We start from the raw sequence: 20,625 nt of genomic DNA, 5'->3' as shown, positions 1-20,625 counted from the left end.
TTACCATTTTGGCCAAGCCATATCCTTGTATGCTTGGATGCAGCAGGCAGGCATTCTAGAATCCACAATTCACGAGGCACCAGACAGAGATTTGAACAGTTTCTTTTAATGGGTGATTCAATCAAAGCTTTGGCATATCTTTCATAATTCGTAATTTATTGATAAGAAATCTTTTAATGGGCGATTCAATCAAAGCTTTGGCATATCCTGTGGTTCTAATACACATTAACAACTAAATTACAAAGGATTTCTTATCAATAAATTCCAATTATACACTGTGGTCTAAGAAAGATTTCCCTATGTTGAGCAGATCCCGGAGAAAGCAACACAATAATCTCACATTATAATCCTCGTGGATGGATTGGGATGTAAAACTAACCGGATATATGTCACATCTTCAACGAATAGTAGCTCTGCTTCAAACAAGCACCACTCGAGATCCGCTTGGTATCATCTAATGTTGTACTTATGTCTTTAAAGGAGCCTTCTTTTCTCGGTCAGATATCCGAGCTGGACCAGTAGTATGCGACTTGAAACGACCTCTTCCTCCCTCTTCCTTTTCCTGGAAAATTCATGCAGGTGGTCATGTACACGACGAAAATAAAAGAAGAGTCAGCGACCCCGGTTGAATTAGCCGAGACACACAACATTCGGTACCTTTTTTTTAACAATCTGGACCACATCCTCGTCCTGAAGAAGATGACCAAGGCCACAATGTTGTGGATAGTGCCGTGCACTTGTACCCCATACAAGCACGTATTTGACATCTTTAACCAAACTCCTGTGGATATGATTACAGAAGTCTTCAACTGTGCACCCACCTCTATCCTAAAATTATATTCATGGAGTAATGACAAGAAGAAGAGGATTAAAACAAATACATAAATAAATGATTTTAGAAGGGAAAAGACAGGGTAAGGCATACAGCAGAAAGAACAAATGGATCGGTGAAATCGGGTTGCTGGCCTTGAGGCTTTGAATAAATCCTAACAAGGCCCATCTCCTCCCACATCCTAGCTAGTAGTCTGTCTAAGTTCAACTGTCCAAATAACAGAAGAGAAACTCATTATAGTAAAATCCATAGACTGATAAACCACATATAAACAACAGATTTACTGCTCAGACTAACTTGAGTTCACAACAGAGGTATGATGTGAATGTCATCTTAACTACAGGTTTGGACCCTTGGGTAAAATTTTATGACATAAACAAATAGAAGATTAGGTAAAACCAAAAAAAGATTGGGCATGTCAGCATGCTACACAAACTCAGAAGCTAAAACCAAAAAGGATTGGTCCAACATGAAGATCAAAAGATAGATATTAAATTGTCCACTCAAACTCGGTGGAAACTGAAATGATAGAACGTACCTTGAGATTACAACTAATGACAACGGAGTTGGGCTGACGGGCCAAATTGTCTACGTCGTCAATACCAACTACATCAATCTTGTTGTAGACATACACACACTTCATGTACTTACGGTTTCCCTCAATTACATCAATAAGATCATCAGCCGTAGCATCCTCTCGAAAGAGTACCTGGAGAAAATCAACATAGTGTCATGTGGATACGGTCAGATCTAGAAAGAATGGCATAAAACTAATCTAACACCATCTGTCTATGAACATGAACAATAAAGAAAAATCATGCATAAGAAAGAAAAGAGAACTTGTGCACGTATGCTACTTAACCTTTGTGAACCAAAAGGTTAACCTCCAAATAGAAATCAAGGGCAAAAGTACCAAGGAAAATAAAGTGTCCATTTTCAAATTTTGGAAGTAAATTCTAGTCAGTGCAATCAACTTTATCAAGCGTATTGCTATACAAGCAATTTTACCCGCCAAATGGAAAGTAATCAGAGGGTTTGTGGGAAGTGCAAACAAGGATGAATCCACCTGGTGACATGGGTTCTGGTGCCATGGATACTACTAGACAACTTCACTAAATGTAATTTCAATTTTTTTTCTTTTAAAAGGATACAAATAAGAACTTAGTTTAACAGTTAAGGCATATTTTACTCGAAAGAGATTGTAGGTTCGAATTCACCCACCCCATATGAACGTCTAATTCTAAGAAAAATAAAAAATAAATAAAAAGTCAATCGGCAATATGATGATTAAGGACATAAATCGGAACTGTCCTATTTGAAATTGGCATTGATGCCAACCACGAGCCTCTTTTAAGGCCAGATTGGAACCACAATAGTTTAGCAGAACTTGTTTTACAACTATTCTCTCACTCTCTCATCATAGCTAAGTGGAGAGCAATTTTTAATGTACGCTACACCCTGATGGATGATCACATCCTCAACCAGTTTTGTGAGTTACAGCTTAGTAATTTGGATTTTCTCTTGCTTCTCAACAAATAAGAAATCGAAGGAAAAAAAAGAGAATATTAATGGAATTAATCACTGATGATTCTATCGGTCATCAAAGGCAGGTTCCAATAAAAGGAACATAGATCAGAAATTAAGGTGAAAACCAGTAATCTACGTTCAGTTGGAGGCTATACCTCTGCATTGTGAATTTTGTACTCGTGTAGAATTTGATAGCACAGCTTCTCATCAACATGAGTTAAAGGAAGGGTACTATTGAATGAAATACCACCTGTTTTTTTCTTCTTGAAATATATCTGTATATAAGAATTAAAGCAGAGATAATTGAAGTACTAAATGATTAACCAGTCAACAAAGATGAATGAGAAGAATTTTCTATTTCAGCCAAATTGAAGTACAAGATGGGAACACCAATGAAGAAACTAGCAAAGCCAAAACTTACTTGAGGTGGTCTCTTGTTCAAACGCAAACCCACTGCTTCCAGCTCCCTTGTGAGAATCTGGCGATGGCCCTCACTCTAAAGATTACATAGAAAGTGTGTCATGAAAATGTTGGCTTAAACAACACCCATAAGAAGGTAAGCGCTAAATTGTAAAAAAGAAATTACAATATATGCTATAGAAAGTGCTTGTGAACTCATTATAAACAGTAGAGTTGCAAATAATATTAAATAATCATTCAAAAAGGTAGCATATGTTACTTATCATTTCAAATAGTTAATAACCTAAAGGCATCCAATCACCATAGAATGAGTTAAAAGAAAAAAAAATTATTGACCTTAGAGAGATATAGCGTATGAGGGAAAAATTTCCAGTCTCATAATCAATAAAAGGACGTCAAAAACTTGAAAAGGACTAAGAAAGCAAGTCTTGGAAAGGTGACATCAAGTCTACCGGATGCAACCTCATATCAAACAATTTCAATAACCTTAATTTTGGTTCCAAAAATAAAGAAGTGAAATAATTTGACATATACAAGAAAAACTCAAAACAAAATTAAAAGAAATTGATTCTTAAAACTTACTTTTGAGGCATCAAGAACCATCAAGACTAAGTCTGAAGACTTGGCAACAGCAATAACCTGAAAAATACAATTCAAGAAAACTTAACATCCATGATACCCGTGAAATTGAATAGCTAAAAGGGAAGTGGTATGGATGGGGGAAAAAAAAGGATTATAATCAATTACTATTCAAATAAAATAAACAAAACATTAGACTATATCCCCTATAGGTTAATCATATGCTATAAGCCTACAAACAGACAAATAAGAAACTAAACTATTTTACCTGTCTACCACGTCCCTTTCCCTCAGACGCACCTTCAATAATTCCAGGAAGATCAAGCAGCTGAATTTTGGTATCATTGTAGTGTATAATCCCAGGAATGCAAGTCAGTGTCGTAAACTCATAGGAGGCGGCTTCTGACTGAGTGCCTGTCAACAATGTTAAAAGTGTGGACTTTCCCACACTACAAAGGAAAAAAGGAGACTTGTGACATAGATTCCTCTGATATCAAAACAATGTTATTATATAATTAATAGAATAATATTGCTTAAGAAGTAGCAAATACTACAAGGAATAACAGAACCTGCAACTCAATTCTAAAAAAAATTGACAGCCACATTAATTTGTTTTACAAAATTATGATATTAATAAGTAGATTCATATAAAGTCTCTTTGAGAACTTCTGATAAAATTGGAACAATTCAAAGAGGATTAGCATACCCCCTCACAAGGATGATATGCACAAAACACTAGTTTCTTCTCAAAAGAAAAGAAGAGAAAAACTAGGAAGTCTAACATGGTTTAGAGACAAAAGTCTGCATGATCCGAGCATATAGGTTCAAAAGCTCTAACAGCCAAGTTTTTAGAGCACCTAGACTGGTGTCTCCTTCTGTATCAAGTTTAAGTATCTCTTTTCAATAGTTTAAAGAGAAATAACTATAATAAAGTGACAAACAGGAAAAACCTTGGAAATCCTATGAGTGCAACACGCCCATGGCCATATTTTGTAACTTCAAAACCCTCTCCACCTCCACTTGAACCCTGAATGCATCATGTTAAGAATTGTAAATATGAAAGCCAACTTTTCACAAGTCCCACCATATAAAGGGACCAAGAAGAAATAAATAAAATCAGTGATATTCTGAAAACAAAGATTGAAAAACTACCATCCTATCAATGAACATCAAGTAGTCAATTTTTATGAACTAGTGTGCAGAAAAATAGGATGCATCAAGAGCACAGAATATAAGAATTGTAAAATGGTTGAAAGGAGCTTAAACGGTTGTGATGTCTAGGATAGGAGTACACTTGTTTCTTATATTGCATCATCCACTAAACACATGATGAAAGAGAAAAACGCCCGGACATGTAGAAATGTGAATACACGTTAATAAAAAGAGTTAGAAACAACAGACACAAATCTCAATAAGTATGGGAATTATAAACACGCTGTTTAAAAAGATAACATTAAGTCTACTTGGGCAACGAAAAAATTGTACAACAATGCATACTTTGATAACATGAAAATTAATTTAAAAAATGTGTGTAATATGAACAATTTTAGAACAGGTTCGGAATTGGAGTTGAACTTACAAGAAAAAAAACATAACATCAAAAAATTAAAAAATATATATATTAAAAAAAAAAAACCACTCTTTGCCAGGTGAAATGAAATTTCTTACAGCAAGGAAAAGCCAAACGATCGATAATAATGGTTTGGATTTATAATTTCTTTGGAAAAAAGAATGAAGAAGAAGAAAAAGAAGATGGTTTGCTCCAGAAGTTTTAAAAGAGGCAATACTGAATTAAATTTTGAATTAACTACTCGTTGACAACAATAAGTGAATTGTTCATGAAACGACTTGTAGTACGATGAAATCACTTTCAAGGGTTCCAAAAGCAACTACAAGTGCTTATTCGCCGAAGCACTTGAATGAATAGAAAAACTATCCATTTCCAATCAGACATGTGAGTACACAAGAAGCAGATGCATTCTTACAGCTCTCACTTAAACAAAGCTTACAAACTAAAAGAAATAATCAGCAGATATTGAAGGAAACGCAAAATCTACATACCTTTGGAGGCTCTAACAACTGCGTCCTCAACTTTGCTATCTTCGCCTTGAGCTGACCAAGATGATATTCTGCGGTTCGAGAAAGAAGTACAAAAAAACCGTTATGATCACTTGAACCAGAAAAAGAGTACATGAAAATTGTGGTATATGCACAACACATGCAAAAGGAAGAGACTGATAATAACAGATTAATGGATGAAGCCAAGTACCCGTGGCCTTATTTTTCTGAGTCCGAGCCATCTCGGCCTCGATTTCTTTAATTCTTTCAATGATTCCCATTTTGCTACGTTTTCAGCAGCAAAATCACAATCGAAACACCAACTCCAGAAGAACTAAGATATATGTTGTGCTCGACCGAATTTACCTTGAAGAAAACAACACAAAACAATACAAGTTGATCGATACAGATACAAATGAATGCGTCAATGGAGCATTAACTTCCGATGAACTCCGTTTTCCTGATTGATAAATTTCCAAAATTGCAAAAGAAAATAAAAGAAAGTAGATCATGGTTACGAATTCAAGTTCAAGTTCAAGTTCAATTATATGATCCAACGAACAGCAAGCTACAGTTATCAATGGATAATTCAGAAGGCCACAAATCAACCGGAACAAGAAACAAAATGATGGAAGCAAATTTGTGGAATATAACTCACTGTAATCGACTAGGTGAGGAGCTATGGAGGTTGAAGGACGGAGAAGGGAGGGAGGAAGGGAGGAGAAAAGCGCCAAGCCGAGAAGAAATAAGCATCTAAACCGAGTAGGTCTTATAGAATTAATGGAACAGTATTGGGCTTTTCAAGAGGCCCAGTTTAATTCAAAAGGTCCACTTTTTATTTTTATTTTTCGAAACTAATTAATGGTATTACGTGCTACTCTCATTCATGGTCTCGGTTCATTCATGTACCCCTCTTTTACTCGGGTATCACATACCCATCAGCCTTTGTCTTGGTTCGTCTCCGAACCACATATTACCGGGAGAGGAACCTAGCTCTGATACAATTGGTGATGACTCATGCTCAGGATTTGGAATCCAAATTCGACACTTAATGGCTTCGACATTCCCTTACATCCCTTGCGACATAGTCACATTATTTACTCTCTGCTTCTAAGAGTGAAAACTATCTCCCACAAACTAACATAAGTTCTTCCAATATGCTTTGTCCTCACTCACGTGCATTCTAGAAATTTTTCCAAGAAATCACCTAACCTAGAATTGCTCCAAACAAAGTACACTTGATTGTAAAGTTAGCTATAAAAAATAAAGGCGTGCCTTATTAGTATAAGACAGTAACTTTCATTTGCTTTAAGTTTTTCTTAGTTAGTCTATCCTTATGATTGCTCTCATTCGAATGTGGTAACAATTTATTTGATTTTGTACGTCTGTTAAAAATAAAAATTTAAATAAATTACGTTAATAACTCAAATGGAGTTCATTTGTTAAATAAATTGAGATGAAAAAATTTACCATTGGATCTAAAAAAAATGACCCAACCCACAAGCCCAATGGGCTACTTATTACCTTGCAAAGCCCAAATTTACGCCATGAACCGTACAAAATCGCCCAATCAAGATCTTTCGTTCTTTTGATCGAAGTCGGAGACTGTACCGCACACAGAGGGGTGGCAATTCGTGCAGTTCACGGCGGAGGAAAACGATGGCTTCTATGGAGTCGTCTAATTCTTCTAAGAAAGGTGAGCTTTAGAAGATGTATGAACAAACCTATCTTCAATCAGGGTTTATTTCTGCTATTTTTGATGAATCGAACTTTCGAACTTTACTCAATCTTCAGGCTTAGTTGATCGGATACAGAAGGAGAGTTCTTTTACATTGACCGTTTAATACGATTCTTTCCTAATGAGGTTTTCTATCAAAATTTATAGTGATTTATTTGGTTTTATTTTTGGTAGTGGTTGTTCTGCTGCGATCTATTGGGGATGCTCCCATTCTCAAACAAAACAAGTTTAAGGTTTGTATTGCCTTAATTTTTGTCTTTCTATGGATTTAAAAGTTGTAATTTGTGTTGTACTGTTTAAAATGTAAAATGGAAATCAAATCTTGATGCATGTGAAAACTTTTGGTAATTCGATTAGATCAAGATGAAATGAACTGTAAACGATTGATTCTAGTATCGTGTATGCTGACTGAATGAGACATAGATGAAGAAAACGACCATTGTAGGAGCTAAAAGGAATGAAGCTTAATCCTTGTACTTATGGTTTTCATGTGGCTAATGGCAGAAACTTTATTGTTTATGACAAATTGTGGAAATTTTTATAGAATTATTGATGAATTAAGTATCATGATTAATTTGGGGAGGGTATATCCCTGCTATGCGGTGAGGGTTCTTAGAATGTGTGGTTTTGAAAAATTTTATACAGCGGCTCCTCCTTTAAAGTTTATCCTTTTGGAATTTTTTTTTTCTATATTTGTAAGTTTATGGTAAATGTTCATTCACATATTTAGTATACATTTGACAGATGCCTGGAACAGACAAATTTATTAAAGTGATTGATTATATACGTCGGTCAATCCAACGGGACACCTTGGTATTCATCTGACTTCTGAAATAGTCTCTCTTTCATCTTCTCATTCATAAGAAATTAATGACACTTCACCATGCTAATTGTTTCTATTCTTTGAAGTTTGTGTTTGTCAACAGTGCCTTCTCACCTGGTCCAGATGAGACAGTTATTGATCTATATAATGTGAGTTGATATTGACTCATTTCTTCCATTTATGTTCAAGTTACGTTTGTATACTGTTTGAAATTTTCATTAACTTTTAGAATCAGAAAAGGAGGGGGGATTTTTTTAGAAGAATTGGTTGGAATTTATCTTAAAAAGATTCCATCTATTGGCTAGTCAAAAACTGCCATCTTAACTGAGGGGGGGTATCTTCATTGAAGGTGTAGTGTAGACTTCTGATGTTGATGTTGTTCATGAATCATTCTTGAAAATACCCATCATTATATATTCTTAGGAGGTGAAGGAAAAGGCTTAAGCAGTCAAGATTTGAAACCTTTCTGAAGCATGAATCCACAAGATCTCTTAGATTATCACCTTCTCTGAGGGCTATGTATGGATAAAATTATTCCCTGCTCATAGAAATTTCTCAATCTGTTTCTTTACCTAAGAATAAATATATGTTTTTTTTCATATCCACACGAGTCTAAAGTTTTTCTTAAGTAATCGTGTCTAGAGGTATCTTGTTCATTATCTTTTTTGTGTGTTTATTTGCAGAACTTTGGAATTGATGGGAAGTTGGTCGTAAATTATGCCTGCTCGATGGCTTGGGGATAATTTGCAGTGTGGTAATGTTTAGTGCTGAGGCTGTAAATAGTATATTGAACTGTTCATTCTAAGTACTGTGATTATAAGCTCATCCATTTCTTTTTTAAGAACCATAGTAGTAGATTTTCTTCTATATTTTAAGCTGCTTTCCCAGATGGAAAAACAAACCAAGTCAAGTTCTAGAGTCGTACTCGTCAAGGGCCAGAGTCTGTAATTATTTATTTGATCGGCCTTGTTAATCAATTGTTTTAACATTGAATATGAAAGCCAAAGGTTTTTTTTTTTTTTTTTCTTTTACATCATAACTGTTATTAACATACAAGTGGTCATTGCTATCCAAGTGCCATATTTTGTCTGATGAAAGAGATCAGTTCTTGCGTGTCAGTTTAAGATGACATTACTTAGTGTTTACCCTTCATAACTAGTCTGGTAATCCACGTTTAACATGCTGGGGATATACAAGTTATCTTTCTGTTCTTTTTTCTCCATGACAAGAGTTAGCTGGGAACATATAACTCTAATAGTAAGCTTCAAAGGGGCCAATTTGATGGTATAGGTCTGAGGAAATACGTACAGATAGTGAGTTGAGCGTCGGTCTGGGGGTTATATATAATAGTACATTAGTACTTAAACTTTGCTGTAAATTTGTACACATCTGTTTTGTTTGGGTAAAATCCAAGAATGACAAGATATAGACGCTGACCATATCAGGCTGAGTGTTATGTGGTGGAGGAATGCTGGTCTCCACTATTTGTCTGATTCTGACCATCTGAAAACTTGGACTAAACTCGTGACAGAAAGTGAACATTTTGTTTTTCTTGTCTATCTGAATGATTCTTTTCATATCCCCACCACCGTATCGGATTATGAGTCAAAATCTAGAAACTTAAACCATCCCCTCTTAATGAGTGCACTATCAAACTCCCTCCCTCTCTGAACTTCGGGGATTACTATATGTAGCACAAGATCATTCTCTGTCTCTCTCTTTAATCTTAGGAGATTACCATATTCGCACGCTCGATGTCTCTTGCTGATTCCCTATGATCGAACTTCCTTGCCTTTCGCTATATTCAGAGAAGTGTAAGGAACTACAATCTTTGGAATATGATTTTGATAATTGATAGCAGGTAGAGTAGATAGCAGCACGAGATCAAGTTAGTAGGAATCTGTTCGTCAGCAAGCAAATATTTGGCTAAGGCTATGAGGGAAACGATAGAAATTTAGATAAATCACTGATGATTTGCATACAACCTAAGCTTATAGTTGCTGCTTATGATACCCAATTACAGGAATTTACTCATCCACTCCAAATCAGGCCCCTCATTGGAAAAATCAAACAAGTTATCAACATCATACTCCAAGTTCGAGCTATTTTCACATTCTTGGGATGTTTCCTCTTCTCTCGACCCTGTGTCTACTTTTCTTTTACACACTTTTCTTTTGAGAATGTCGCTTTCTTTTTCACTCTGTAGGTTCAGTTTCTTGCTCAAATGAGAATTCCAATAGTTCTTTATCTCGTTATCTGTTCTTCCCGGCAGTCTCCCAGCAATCAAAGACCACCTGAAAAGATCAATCAGGTACCACCCCATCCCGGAAAACCAAAACTCCTTTTCAGATTACGAAACTGAAGTTAATCAAAGCGAGAAAATTGGAGAGTGAAACGGGCAAGAAAACATGACCTGTTTCCAAGAAGTTTATGGAGCCTGAGGATCAAATCTTCTTCTTGATCTGATATATTGCCTCTCTTAATATTAGGTCTGAGATAATTCAGCCATCTTAGTCTACAACTCTTCCCACACCGATTGAGACCTGCAAAATTCAGAAACCCATTAAACTAAATTTACTTCTCATATCTCTTGAGTTGGAATAAAGAAGATGAAAATAAGGAAAGGAGTGAAAGAGCAGCACCTGCTTTGGCTGCAATGGACTTCCACCTTTTTGCTCCATGAATGGAAATAACCTCAGCCAGTTTTTGATCTTCTTCTGCAGTCCAAGCGCCTTTATTGACTCCGCCATTCCTCATATTTTCTGCCTCATTTATATCTCCTTCAACTTGACTTACTTTTCTTTTCACAGACTCCTCTTCAGTCATTGGAACTTTAAGAGATAGAGATAGAAAGAACAAGACTGAGAGTGAGTGAGAGAGAGAGAGAGAGAGTTTATGGTTTAGAAGAGTGCTTTATTTCTCCTTAAGAGGCGAAAATATAACAGGGATCTCAGCAAGCAACTAGAGATATATACAAAGAAATTGGAATAATTTTTTGGGTTGGCAGCATTTCAGGAAAAGGACACACTCTGATCATGAGCTTGATGATTGAGCGAGATATAAAGTCTGCCTCTAAATAGTTAACAACAGCTAGCAAACACATACTGTTTAAGAAACAGTGAAGGGAAGTAAAACTTAGGGAAGTAAAAGTTTATTGGAATTAATGTTTTACACAGTGGATCTTGTTTTTGTATTCTGAATGAATGAAAGCCAGGAACTGTCATGAAATTCAGAAAAAAGGAAAGAGGGCTTTAGAGGGAGAGAGAGAAAGGTCTCGAATTTAGTGAAGAATCTATGTATGATAATGGAAAGGGGAAGGAGAGATGATTTTAGAGAGAGACAGAAGGAGGACAAAGTGAAAAAACTAAGCAGAGAACAGAAAAGTATTGTCTCGAAATAATACAACTTTTTCAGAGGCCATAGAAAGGAGAGAAGATCAAAACTCTTTTTATTTTTATGATCACTATGCATGAATTTGCATTTTCATTGGTTTCAACTTTCATATTCCTATTTTTCTCTGTCCAAACCTGACTTTTTACCAACTACTGTGCATTTTATATATGAATTTCATCAGAAAAACCACCTGTACTTTCTTTCTTTCACAACATCAGAACAAATGGAAACTGTTGAACAAGTTTTACTTTAAGTTGTTGAGGTTAGGTGGTGAAATTAAACCATACCCATTTCCTAATTCTCATGCATACCTCTTGCTTACTTTTAATGTATAAGCTTTAACTTTGTTTTATATGATATTGTAGCATCGACTTCCAGAAAGTATCAAGCTTGAAGTCTTGTAAGTCAAATTTAATCTATTGCAGAGACCGTCGATACATTGAGTCTTTTGTCAATAAAATAGTGTTGATAGAGGAACCTTCGGCGGCGATTTTAGTCAACATCGGGAAAGGGGTAATACTTAGAGGATTGGACGGGCTTGCTTTAACCTTGCTGAATAACTTGATTTCCAAGCATTGTCCGAACAAGGTCAGGTATGGTCCGTTTAGGGGTAATAATCTCTCTTCTTCATGCACACACTCAGCAAAATTTGAGGTAGATTGCTAACTTATCGAGTTGCAAATTACAAATTCATGGACCAAATGTCTTGTGAGCCGAGATAATTTTTTTTTAAAAAAGTTGTATCATAATTACATAGGGAAATTCTAACACCGAGCTCATAGAAAAGATGATAAATTTATAGATAATGTATGGGGCAAGAAGTGTGCAGGATTATTTATTAAAAGCTGAAAATGTGGTTTAAAATTAAAATAAGAAACCAAATCCGAATATTTATAATATTAATGTGACTCCTTTAAAGCTGAAACATAAATTCGGATCTCAAACCTTAGATTTATCTGTTTGTCTTTTTACATTAATGAACAGCTTCGTAGATCCAGCTCAATTTTCTTTTTTTAATTTTTTTAAAAATCCTATAATAATTACTCATGGATATACTCTAATTCTTATTTTTACTTTCCAAGTTTTATTTTAATAAAATTTTTAACCCCCTAAGATTTTTAGAATTTCTATTTTACTCCCTCGTAAAAAAGCTTTAGAAATATTATTCTTTTTGAATTTTTTTATTTAGATTTTTTTTTATAAAAAATGTTTTATTCTCTCTCCAATTGACCTGAGATATTACACTGTAGTTTTCATTTTCATTTTTTAACCAATTATAGGTTTTGGTTGTGCACTAATCTAACAAAAGGAAGATGGATGGCTTTGCTTGCACTATAAATATGAGCTGACAGCCAATTTAATGGAGGGCAGTGAGGAAGATGGGGCTGAGGGAAGGTCTCAATTATTTTACCCAATCCCAACACAATCTCAATCATCTAATTATGGAATGAATTTCTTTTACTTCATTTGATTCAAAACAACTCACTCTCTTCATTTAAGAAAGAAACAAAAAAACCCCATATTTTTGGAGTTTTTAGATTTTAGTAATGAAAAAAAAAAAGGCATAGACTTGTTGTTGATGCAAGTCTACTAGTTTGGTAGTACTTGAGCTGACTTGAGTTAATACCGAGCCAAAATGGTGTTGAACTTTTAACACAGTAGAATTGTCTATGTGGGTATGATCTCTCTACTCATGTTACTTCTCATATGACATCACTCTCAGATCTAGACAACATTCGAGCTAACTTGAGTTAGTACTGAGCCAAAATGGTGTTGAACTTTTAACATGGTAGAATTGTTTAGGTGGGTATGATCTCTCTACTCATGTTACTTCTTATATGACATCACTCTTGGGTCTAGGCAGCATTCGAGCTGACTTGAGTTAGTACTGAGCCAAAATGGTGTTGAACTTTTAATATGGTAGAATTGTTTAGGTGGGTATGATTTCTTTACTTATATTACCTCTCGTATGTTGTCGCTCTCGAATTTATGTAAGAGCTCGATTGTGTCATGGAGAGATATCAATAGCGAGGTTTAATGACCTAGCAATACTTCTCATTGTTTCGAACTTTCTCTTTTTAGAATGGAACCTCTTGACACGTGGGCCTCAAATAATTTTTTTTATAAAAAAATATGTTCATTATAAAGTCTACATAGACCACTATGTTAGGTTCCATTGATTTATATATGGGCCTGTCTGATAGAAACACAAAAATCCTATTTGCTTTCAAGCCCAGTGGGCTTTTTTTTGCTCCAATTTGGCCCATTTTCCTGGATCGCCCTCTAATACTAATTAATCTCTTACTCGTCAATAATAATAATAATAATAATAACCCATTTCAATTTTAAGTAGTTTGAATAGATTTTTAAACTTTAAAAATATTTAATAAAGTTTTTAAATATTTGCTGCCGTTATGCGTCTGATCGTTTGGCGGTGAGTTTGAATAGCAATTCCACAGATGAAGCCCTCTAGCTTCAATTTCTCTCTCTATAAATTTTGGTGGGGGGAAATTCAGAGAGAGAGAGGGAGAAGGTAGGCACGGCGTTGACTTTGATTCGAGTTGACGTCATGAAACCTTAGATGACATCATGAATCATGGACAGGACTCGAAAATGTTGAAAATAGCTGGGAAAGAGTCCCACGTTGGCTAATTTAAAGAATGATCATTTAAGATATCTTGGTGGCGAAATGGTAGACACGCGAGACTCAAAATCTCGTGCTAAAGAGCGTAGAGGAATAAGTTCGATAGTGGACAAGATGTCCTGGACATGCATGACCGTGACATTCTCCCCCACTCAATTGGTTGATGTACCTGTCAACTGTCTCGAACAAACAAGACTAGGACATCTATTAGATCTTTTTAGGAGGAACAAATGACTATCGATAAAACTTATTCTATTTTTACAATGCAATGGTTAGCTATTCACGGACTAGCTATACCTACATTTCTGTTTTAGGGTCAATAACTGTTCCCACGTTTCTTTTTTAGGGTCAATATCAATGCAGTTCATCTAACGATAAAGCTAATCCGAATTATAGAGCGATGATACAATCAAATCCGAACCGACAAAAATGTTGAATTGATGTTATTAATTATGGAAGGTTAAAATTTATGTCTTTAATTATAGTTTTTTAACTAATATATTATCATTAAATAATTAAGATCATATTTAATAACTATTTAATTTATTTATTTTTAAATAATTAAGCTTAAAACACTACTTCTATATATAAATTTACTATAAAAATAAATTTAAAAAATGTGTTTTGTTTCTAGAATCTTACTAAAAATAAATATACTAATAAGAAATTCAAAATAAAAGAATTATTTGTTATATAGATTGGGTGCACAATGGTCGATGAAACGGAGCGGGCAGCAGGCGGATAGGAAGGGCGAGCAATGTTGTCTTACGCTTAACGGGTATGCATCATATTTGATTCAGATTTTTCTGCTTTTGATTTTGATTTTGATTTTGATTTTGATTTCTTGTTCGTTCTTTTGTCCATTTCTGGTTATACAGTTCATTAGTTCAAATCTTGTTCTTCAATTCTTTTTCTGCTAACCTATTCAGTTTTGTGCTGTTTGGCTTTCAACTGTTCTTATCAAGTAAAAATGTTCACCATATGATTTCTTGGAATGCCTTCAAATTTTCACTATTTCTTTATCTTTGAACATCAATTCTCCATGGTAGGATGTGTTTTGAGTTATTGGTCTTGTTGAAAGAACAATAGAACAAGAAACCCTAAAGAGGGTGCAAAATTTATACAAGCCTACCGCTAATAGATATTGTCCGCTTTAACCTGTTATGTATTATGGCCTCACGATTTTAAAATGCGTTTGTTGGGGTAAGATTTCCACACACAATCCACCTCTCTTAGAGACCTAACGTTCTTGCTAGCACACTGTCTAGTGAATGACTATGATACCATTGTAACATTTCAAGCTCATTAGCTCATTATATATCGTGGTCCGCCAAAATGATGGAATGAAACTTCATTAGTTTCTGTAGGACGAAATCAGTTCAAGTTCAAGTTCCCATTCACAATAATCATAATCTACAAAAAGGAATCTAGCCAATATGATAGAATAAAAATATTGTAGAACTGGAGATGAATTTGGTCAGCCTCAAGGTAGAAAACTGAACAATATCCTACAATACTGAATAGCTAAATTTGAAGGAGTGTGGGAGCTGCTGAATAAGAGATTGTTTGGAGTTTGGACAGAACTGGCAACTGCAGAATGCCAATCCTTCTGCTATCAAACAGTGAAGCTGCAAGATTCTTTCACATCTGCCTTCTCACAGAAGAGTTTCCGTAACTCTCTTGAGAAAGTTGTGGTTAAAATTCAGATGCAAACAACAATAGTCGTAAATATCATTCTCTTTTAGATTTTTTATTTCGGATTTTCCGAATTTTTCCTCAAACTTTTTAAAATTGTCTGTTAGGGAGAAATTTTCATACCTTTATAAACAATGTTTCGTTCTCCTACCCAATCTACGTGGAATCTCACAATACACCCTCTTTCGGTGCCCAACATCCTTGCTGGCACACCGCCTCGTGTCCACCCTCCTTTGCTAGCAAATCACTTGGTGTCTGATTTTGATACCATTTGTAATAGGCCAAATTCACCGTTAACCGATATTATCTTCCAGGTTTTTAAAATGCATCTGCTAAGAAGAGATTTTCACACCTTACAATGAATGTTTTGTTTTACTCATCAACCGACGTGAGATCTCAGAAATACCCACCTCAATCTTATTAAATTGTAAAGCGTTAATCTAATCTTGAGCTAATTTTTGTTCTTAAAAGAAAGTAGGAAAAACAAAGACCCTACTGGTCAGGAAAAGGAAAGTGCATTTAGCTATGAAGTTAGAAGAGAATCTAGCAAATTTCCTGGTTGTTTGTTCCAATCAAACTAGCAAGGCTGCATACTTTGAAACATGTTTCTTACAGGAAAAGACAGCAAGTGTAAAAAATAAAATATTAAATAAAAGAAAGCAAAGGACAGGAAACCTCTCTTGAAAATCCTGCAGTTTACATTCAAAACTTTAGCAAAAGAAAAGCTTCCCTGACCACAAACTAAGAAGGTACTTCACTCACTGACAAGTACTCTTTTGGCCATTACCCAAAACTCCATTATTGATTCTTTAACCATCTGCACAGAGAGACAGAAACAGAGAAAAAAAAAAAAAAACAGAGGTGAAGTGAGAAGGAAACTGTCAGATTACAGCTGAAGAACTAAAGGTATTCATAGCCCAATAAAATTTCCATTTTGTATACTTGAATTTGAGGCTAAATCAAGCCAGGAATCCGAGTTTTTTGGTGGGCAATCCTCAAAGAAATGGAGTAGCGGCTTCTGGGTTTCACCATCCTGTTCTTGTTCTTGTTCTTCTTCCTCTGCTATAGCTGATCTTGACGATTTATTGAAATCTGTGCCCAAAACAAAGCAGTGTTGCTCTTGTTCTTGCCTTGCCTGTTTAGAATTGTAAATTTGGTGGCTTTGAGTAACAAATTGGGAGCATCCTTTGTAAGAATCCATCGCTATTGGCTGCTGATTATTATAAACCTCAGCAACCGAGGGAAAGAAAGCCTGCACGCCAACGCCCTCTCTTGAACCATTAATATCCCTACTTAACACACAACCAACAACCTTTAAACACATATCGTAAACAACCAATCAAAGAAAAAGAACACATTTTTTTGAAACCCTTTGATTTTCACCGACCTGTAATCTTTATCAGCTTGAGAATGAGTCCCTGAGTACAAAAAGAGTTGAGGGTTTGTATTATTTGAAGAGAAATCAGAGCAGGGAGGTCTGGAGGAGGAAGATTGAGTATACATAAATGGATGAATTGAGGATTCATGATAAGCAGCAGCAGGAGGAGGAGCGTGGTGATATGATTGAGTTTCACAGGTCATTGAAGAAGAAGAAGAAGAAGAAGAAGAGGAAGAAGAGATTTCCACAGGCTTTCTTGAACGATTTCTGCCTCTATGCATGTGTTTCTCGCAGTATTTGGAGTCTGGAAAAGCTTCTTTTGAGCATCTCCATTTTTTGCCATCTGTTCTTCTGCACCTTCCTGGTTCTGGGTCTGTTTTTCTGCCAAAACCCATCTCAAAACACCCCCACCCAACTGAGAAAACACAATTAAAACAGTCAAATTTAGTGTAATATGCTTGTAGTTGCATATGAAACAACCGTGACTTACTGGGTTGGTGAGGGAAAAGTCTTGCAGAAATGGAGGAATCCAAGCTTCTTTTCACAGAAAAGATTAGATCAGGAGGGATTGGTACTCCTGAAACCATGTATTTGAAGATCAAAGCTTGGTGTTCTAGTTCTTGCCATTGAGTTGCTGTGAAAGGAGAGGTGGTGCAGGTCTTTGGACTTGAATTCATTGTTCTTGAAAGCTTGAAAGACAGAGAGGGGGAGGGTACGTTGTTCTTGGGAGGTGCTAGTTTTTTTATGGGTATTTCTGCAAAGTTCATAGGCTGTGAAAGCTTCTTGGTTCCTGTCAAATGATGGCTTGCAGTGTGCAGTTATATGAGTACTCCTGTGTTGGGTTCATTGCTGGTTTTGTCTCTGAGTTGCTTGCAGAAACTCACATACAAATGGATAAAAGAAAGAGAAATGGAAATAAAATATGATAGACACACCCTTCATTTTGCTCTCTCCACATCATATTCCTTGAAAAAAGTGCCATGAGATTTTGCAAAACTGCTGAAACAATGTGGTGTGGTGTGGTCGTGGTGTGATGTACCTTCACAAACTCACTCTATCAATACGAACAAATACACCTGCAGGTGTCATCTCCCTATTGCACGCTCAGGAGGCTGAAGAATCTACCAAAACCCTACCCTTTATAACATTAACTTGGCCTACTTTTGCCTCTTCTCTTTCCCTCAGTTTTATACTGATATTTTGCCCCTTTACTCTGGGTTTCTTCTGCTTGGTTGGTGGGTCCCCTTGGAGTCATAAATCCTTCTCTATGATGGACAAGCCTGATAAGGGTGTGCCGAGCCGACGGTGAGAGAGTAACAAATCATTTCCATAAGCGTGTAAAAATTTCTAAGCATTTTAAAACTGTGAGGTTAACGGTTAGATAAAGTAACGAAACATTCTTTATTAGGGTATGAAAATCTCTCCCTAACATATATGTTTTTAAACCGTGAAACTGATGGTTAGATAGGGTAACGAAACATTTCTTATAAAAGTGTGAAAACTTCTCCCTAACAGACGCGTTTTAAAATCGTGAGGCTGACGGTTGGAGAGGGTAACGAAGTATTCATTGTAAGGATGTGGAAGTCTCTTCCTAAAATACGTGTTTTTAAATCGTGAGGCTGACGGTTGTAGAGGATAACGAAGCTTTCATAATAAGGATGTGAAAATCTCTCTCACAGACACATTTTAAAATCATGAAGTTGACGGTTATAGAGGGTAACAAAGCATTCCTTATAAGGGTGTGAAAACCTCCTCTTAATCGACGCGTTCTAAATCCGTGAGATTGACAGTTAGAGAAGGTAACAAAACATTCCTTATAAGAGTATGAAAACGTCTCTCTAACAGACATGTTTTAAAAGTGATAACTCATTAAACTTCATTATAGATAATTTTTACTAAAATAGATATACTCATTAATGAGCTAACACCCATTAGAAGCTCTTACATTTGGGCTTCATATCAGTATGTGAAGAGTAAAACAAAGTGTATTTGTTTGATAGGGTTCATAGTTATCTTGGCATTTGTACTTAGCTCACAATCTCTGTGTAATATGATTATTACAAAGGGAATTGAATTAATGAATTGGGTTTTGTAAAACTGTAACTCTTTTGTTAATGGAGGACAGAAGATATTTGGACAAACCAAGCAAGGGACTATTGGTCAGTGGGAGGTTCCAATTTGTTTGCTTGCAATTCAAAGCTCTCTTTTTTCTTTTGTTCATGTCAGGGAAGTGCCAAAACTGTTCACACCATCAGAGGACTCTGTCCTAAGACACATGCCCTTCTTTCTCTCTCTTACTGCCCTTCTTTCTCTCTCTTACTGCCCTTCTTTCTCACTCATGTCTCCTTGTCCTTGTTCTTTATTGTGCTTCCCAACCAACCCAACTTTCCACTCATTAACCCCCAAAGTTTCCTCTTTCCATATCAGTCACTCTCTCATGCTTCCTTTTGAACTCCATTTTCTGCTGCACACTCGGGCTCTGAGGGCTCACCCCATACCCCCAAGATGCTTTCAGGACGGACTCAGTGATACCCTTTTTCTTCTTTTTTCTTGCTCAAGTGGGGGTTGGTTTGGTTTGGGTTGCCTTGGCTTAATAAAGAGATTAAAGCTTTGCTTGTTTTAGAAGTTTCTTTTCCTTTTGGTGGACTCATCTTTGCAAACCAGATGGAGTTTGCTTCTTTTCCATTATGAATGTTACTCTATGCTTACTTTCTACTCCCAATAGCATTTGCTTCCCACAAAGATATTCATTGGGATGCCACCATGACATACTCCATATCAGTTAGATATAGAGAAATAATTTAATAATGATATCCATTTAAATTCTAATTTTTCTTCTAACCGTTAATGATTTATAACTAGTTTTATAATCTCACATCGATTTAGAGAGAGAAACAAAACATTTTTTATAAAGGTGTTGAAACCTTTCTATAGTAGGTGCATTTTAAAACCGTGAGACTAATGACGATACGTAACGGGCTAAAGTGGACGATATTTGCTAGTGGTGCGCTTGAGCTATTACCGTGGTATCAGAGCCGGCTACTGGGTGGTATGCGAGAACGTTGGATCCTCAAAGAGGGTGGATTGTGAGATCCCACATCGGTTGGGGAAGAGAACGAAACATTTCTTATAAAAGGTGCGGAAACCTCTCAATAATAGACATGTTTTAAGAGTGTGAAGCTAATAACGATAGTAACGGACTAATATTTGCTATTAAGAATCTGGCAACTCATTTGAATCATACTTTCACCTTCAAATCTTGTGTTGTTTCTGATGCAAGAAGATCCACTGCATCTCTTCCTATCTTCTTAAGCTACTCTACCTTTTGATACAACTACATATTTCACAGCTCACAATCACTACCTTCACCACTTCCTTATAAATCTGAGCCATCAGATTTGCCACGTACCCTTCATAGCTGATCCCCATTACGCTGTACTTCACCACACTCAATCTCTTCATCACTTCGCCTACACTTATCGCTTGGAACAAATCCGACGTGTTGGTTTGGTTGGTGTGAGATGCCCCAAAGAACACA

General features: G+C 35.9%; 4 protein-coding genes, 1 long non-coding RNA gene and 1 pseudogene across 6 annotated transcripts; 3 read left to right on the top strand and 3 right to left on the bottom strand.

Annotated features, from left to right (window-relative positions):
- Positions 1-233: 233 nt before the first annotated feature.
- On the bottom strand, positions 234-6,166 carry LOC111479947 (developmentally-regulated G-protein 2). The gene is made up of 12 exons (XM_023124874.1): positions 6,075-6,166; positions 5,628-5,782; positions 5,420-5,487; positions 4,309-4,385; positions 3,627-3,807; positions 3,362-3,418; positions 2,781-2,855; positions 2,515-2,634; positions 1,371-1,541; positions 926-1,039; positions 658-828; positions 234-562 (listed from the first exon to the last, which is right to left on the bottom strand). Exons 2-12 carry the CDS (start codon positions 5,695-5,697, stop codon positions 467-469), a joined length of 1,200 nt encoding a protein of 399 aa, XP_022980642.1. The 5' UTR covers positions 5,698-5,782; positions 6,075-6,166; the 3' UTR covers positions 234-466.
- On the top strand, positions 4,011-4,103 carry LOC111480153 (annotated as a pseudogene).
- An 828-nt stretch (positions 6,167-6,994) lies between the features above and the next one.
- Positions 6,995-8,977, top strand: LOC111480033 (ubiquitin-like protein ATG12). The gene is made up of 5 exons (XM_023124991.1): positions 6,995-7,112; positions 7,329-7,387; positions 7,899-7,967; positions 8,064-8,126; positions 8,661-8,977. The coding sequence occupies exons 1-5, from the start codon at positions 7,076-7,078 to the stop codon at positions 8,718-8,720; spliced, it is 288 nt and encodes a 95-aa protein (XP_022980759.1). The 5' UTR covers positions 6,995-7,075; the 3' UTR covers positions 8,721-8,977.
- A 935-nt stretch (positions 8,978-9,912) lies between these two features.
- On the bottom strand, positions 9,913-11,388 carry LOC111480008 (transcription factor MYB114-like). Its single transcript, XM_023124957.1, has 3 exons — positions 10,620-11,388; positions 10,391-10,520; positions 9,913-10,271 (listed from the first exon to the last, which is right to left on the bottom strand). Exons 1-3 carry the CDS (start codon positions 10,801-10,803, stop codon positions 9,995-9,997), a joined length of 591 nt encoding a protein of 196 aa, XP_022980725.1. The 5' UTR covers positions 10,804-11,388; the 3' UTR covers positions 9,913-9,994.
- LOC111480052 lies at positions 10,214-11,847 on the top strand. The gene is made up of 2 exons (XR_002717742.1): positions 10,214-10,288; positions 11,736-11,847. It is a non-coding gene; the product is annotated as an uncharacterized LOC111480052 (long non-coding RNA).
- A 4,361-nt stretch (positions 11,848-16,208) lies between these two features.
- Positions 16,209-18,402, bottom strand: LOC111479962 (growth-regulating factor 5-like). 2 transcript variants are annotated; one of them, XM_023124894.1, is made up of 4 exons: positions 17,578-18,402; positions 17,097-17,502; positions 16,652-16,998; positions 16,209-16,526 (listed from the first exon to the last, which is right to left on the bottom strand). In XM_023124894.1, exons 1-4 carry the CDS (start codon positions 17,852-17,854, stop codon positions 16,519-16,521), a joined length of 1,038 nt encoding a protein of 345 aa, XP_022980662.1. In that variant the 5' UTR covers positions 17,855-18,402; the 3' UTR covers positions 16,209-16,518. The 2 variants fall into 2 exon arrangements, with proteins under 2 accessions (XP_022980662.1, XP_022980661.1); XM_023124893.1 differs by having other exon boundaries at positions 16,209-16,998; positions 17,578-18,401.
- Between the last annotated feature and the right edge of the window lie 2,223 nt (positions 18,403-20,625).

Source organism: Cucurbita maxima, unplaced genomic scaffold (assembly GCF_002738345.1).
Source record: "Cucurbita maxima cultivar Rimu unplaced genomic scaffold, Cmax_1.0 Cma_Scf00005, whole genome shotgun sequence".
In the NCBI taxonomy this organism is placed as follows: Eukaryota; Viridiplantae; Streptophyta; class Magnoliopsida; order Cucurbitales; family Cucurbitaceae; genus Cucurbita; species Cucurbita maxima.
This window is presented reverse-complemented; position numbering and strand designations above follow the sequence as displayed.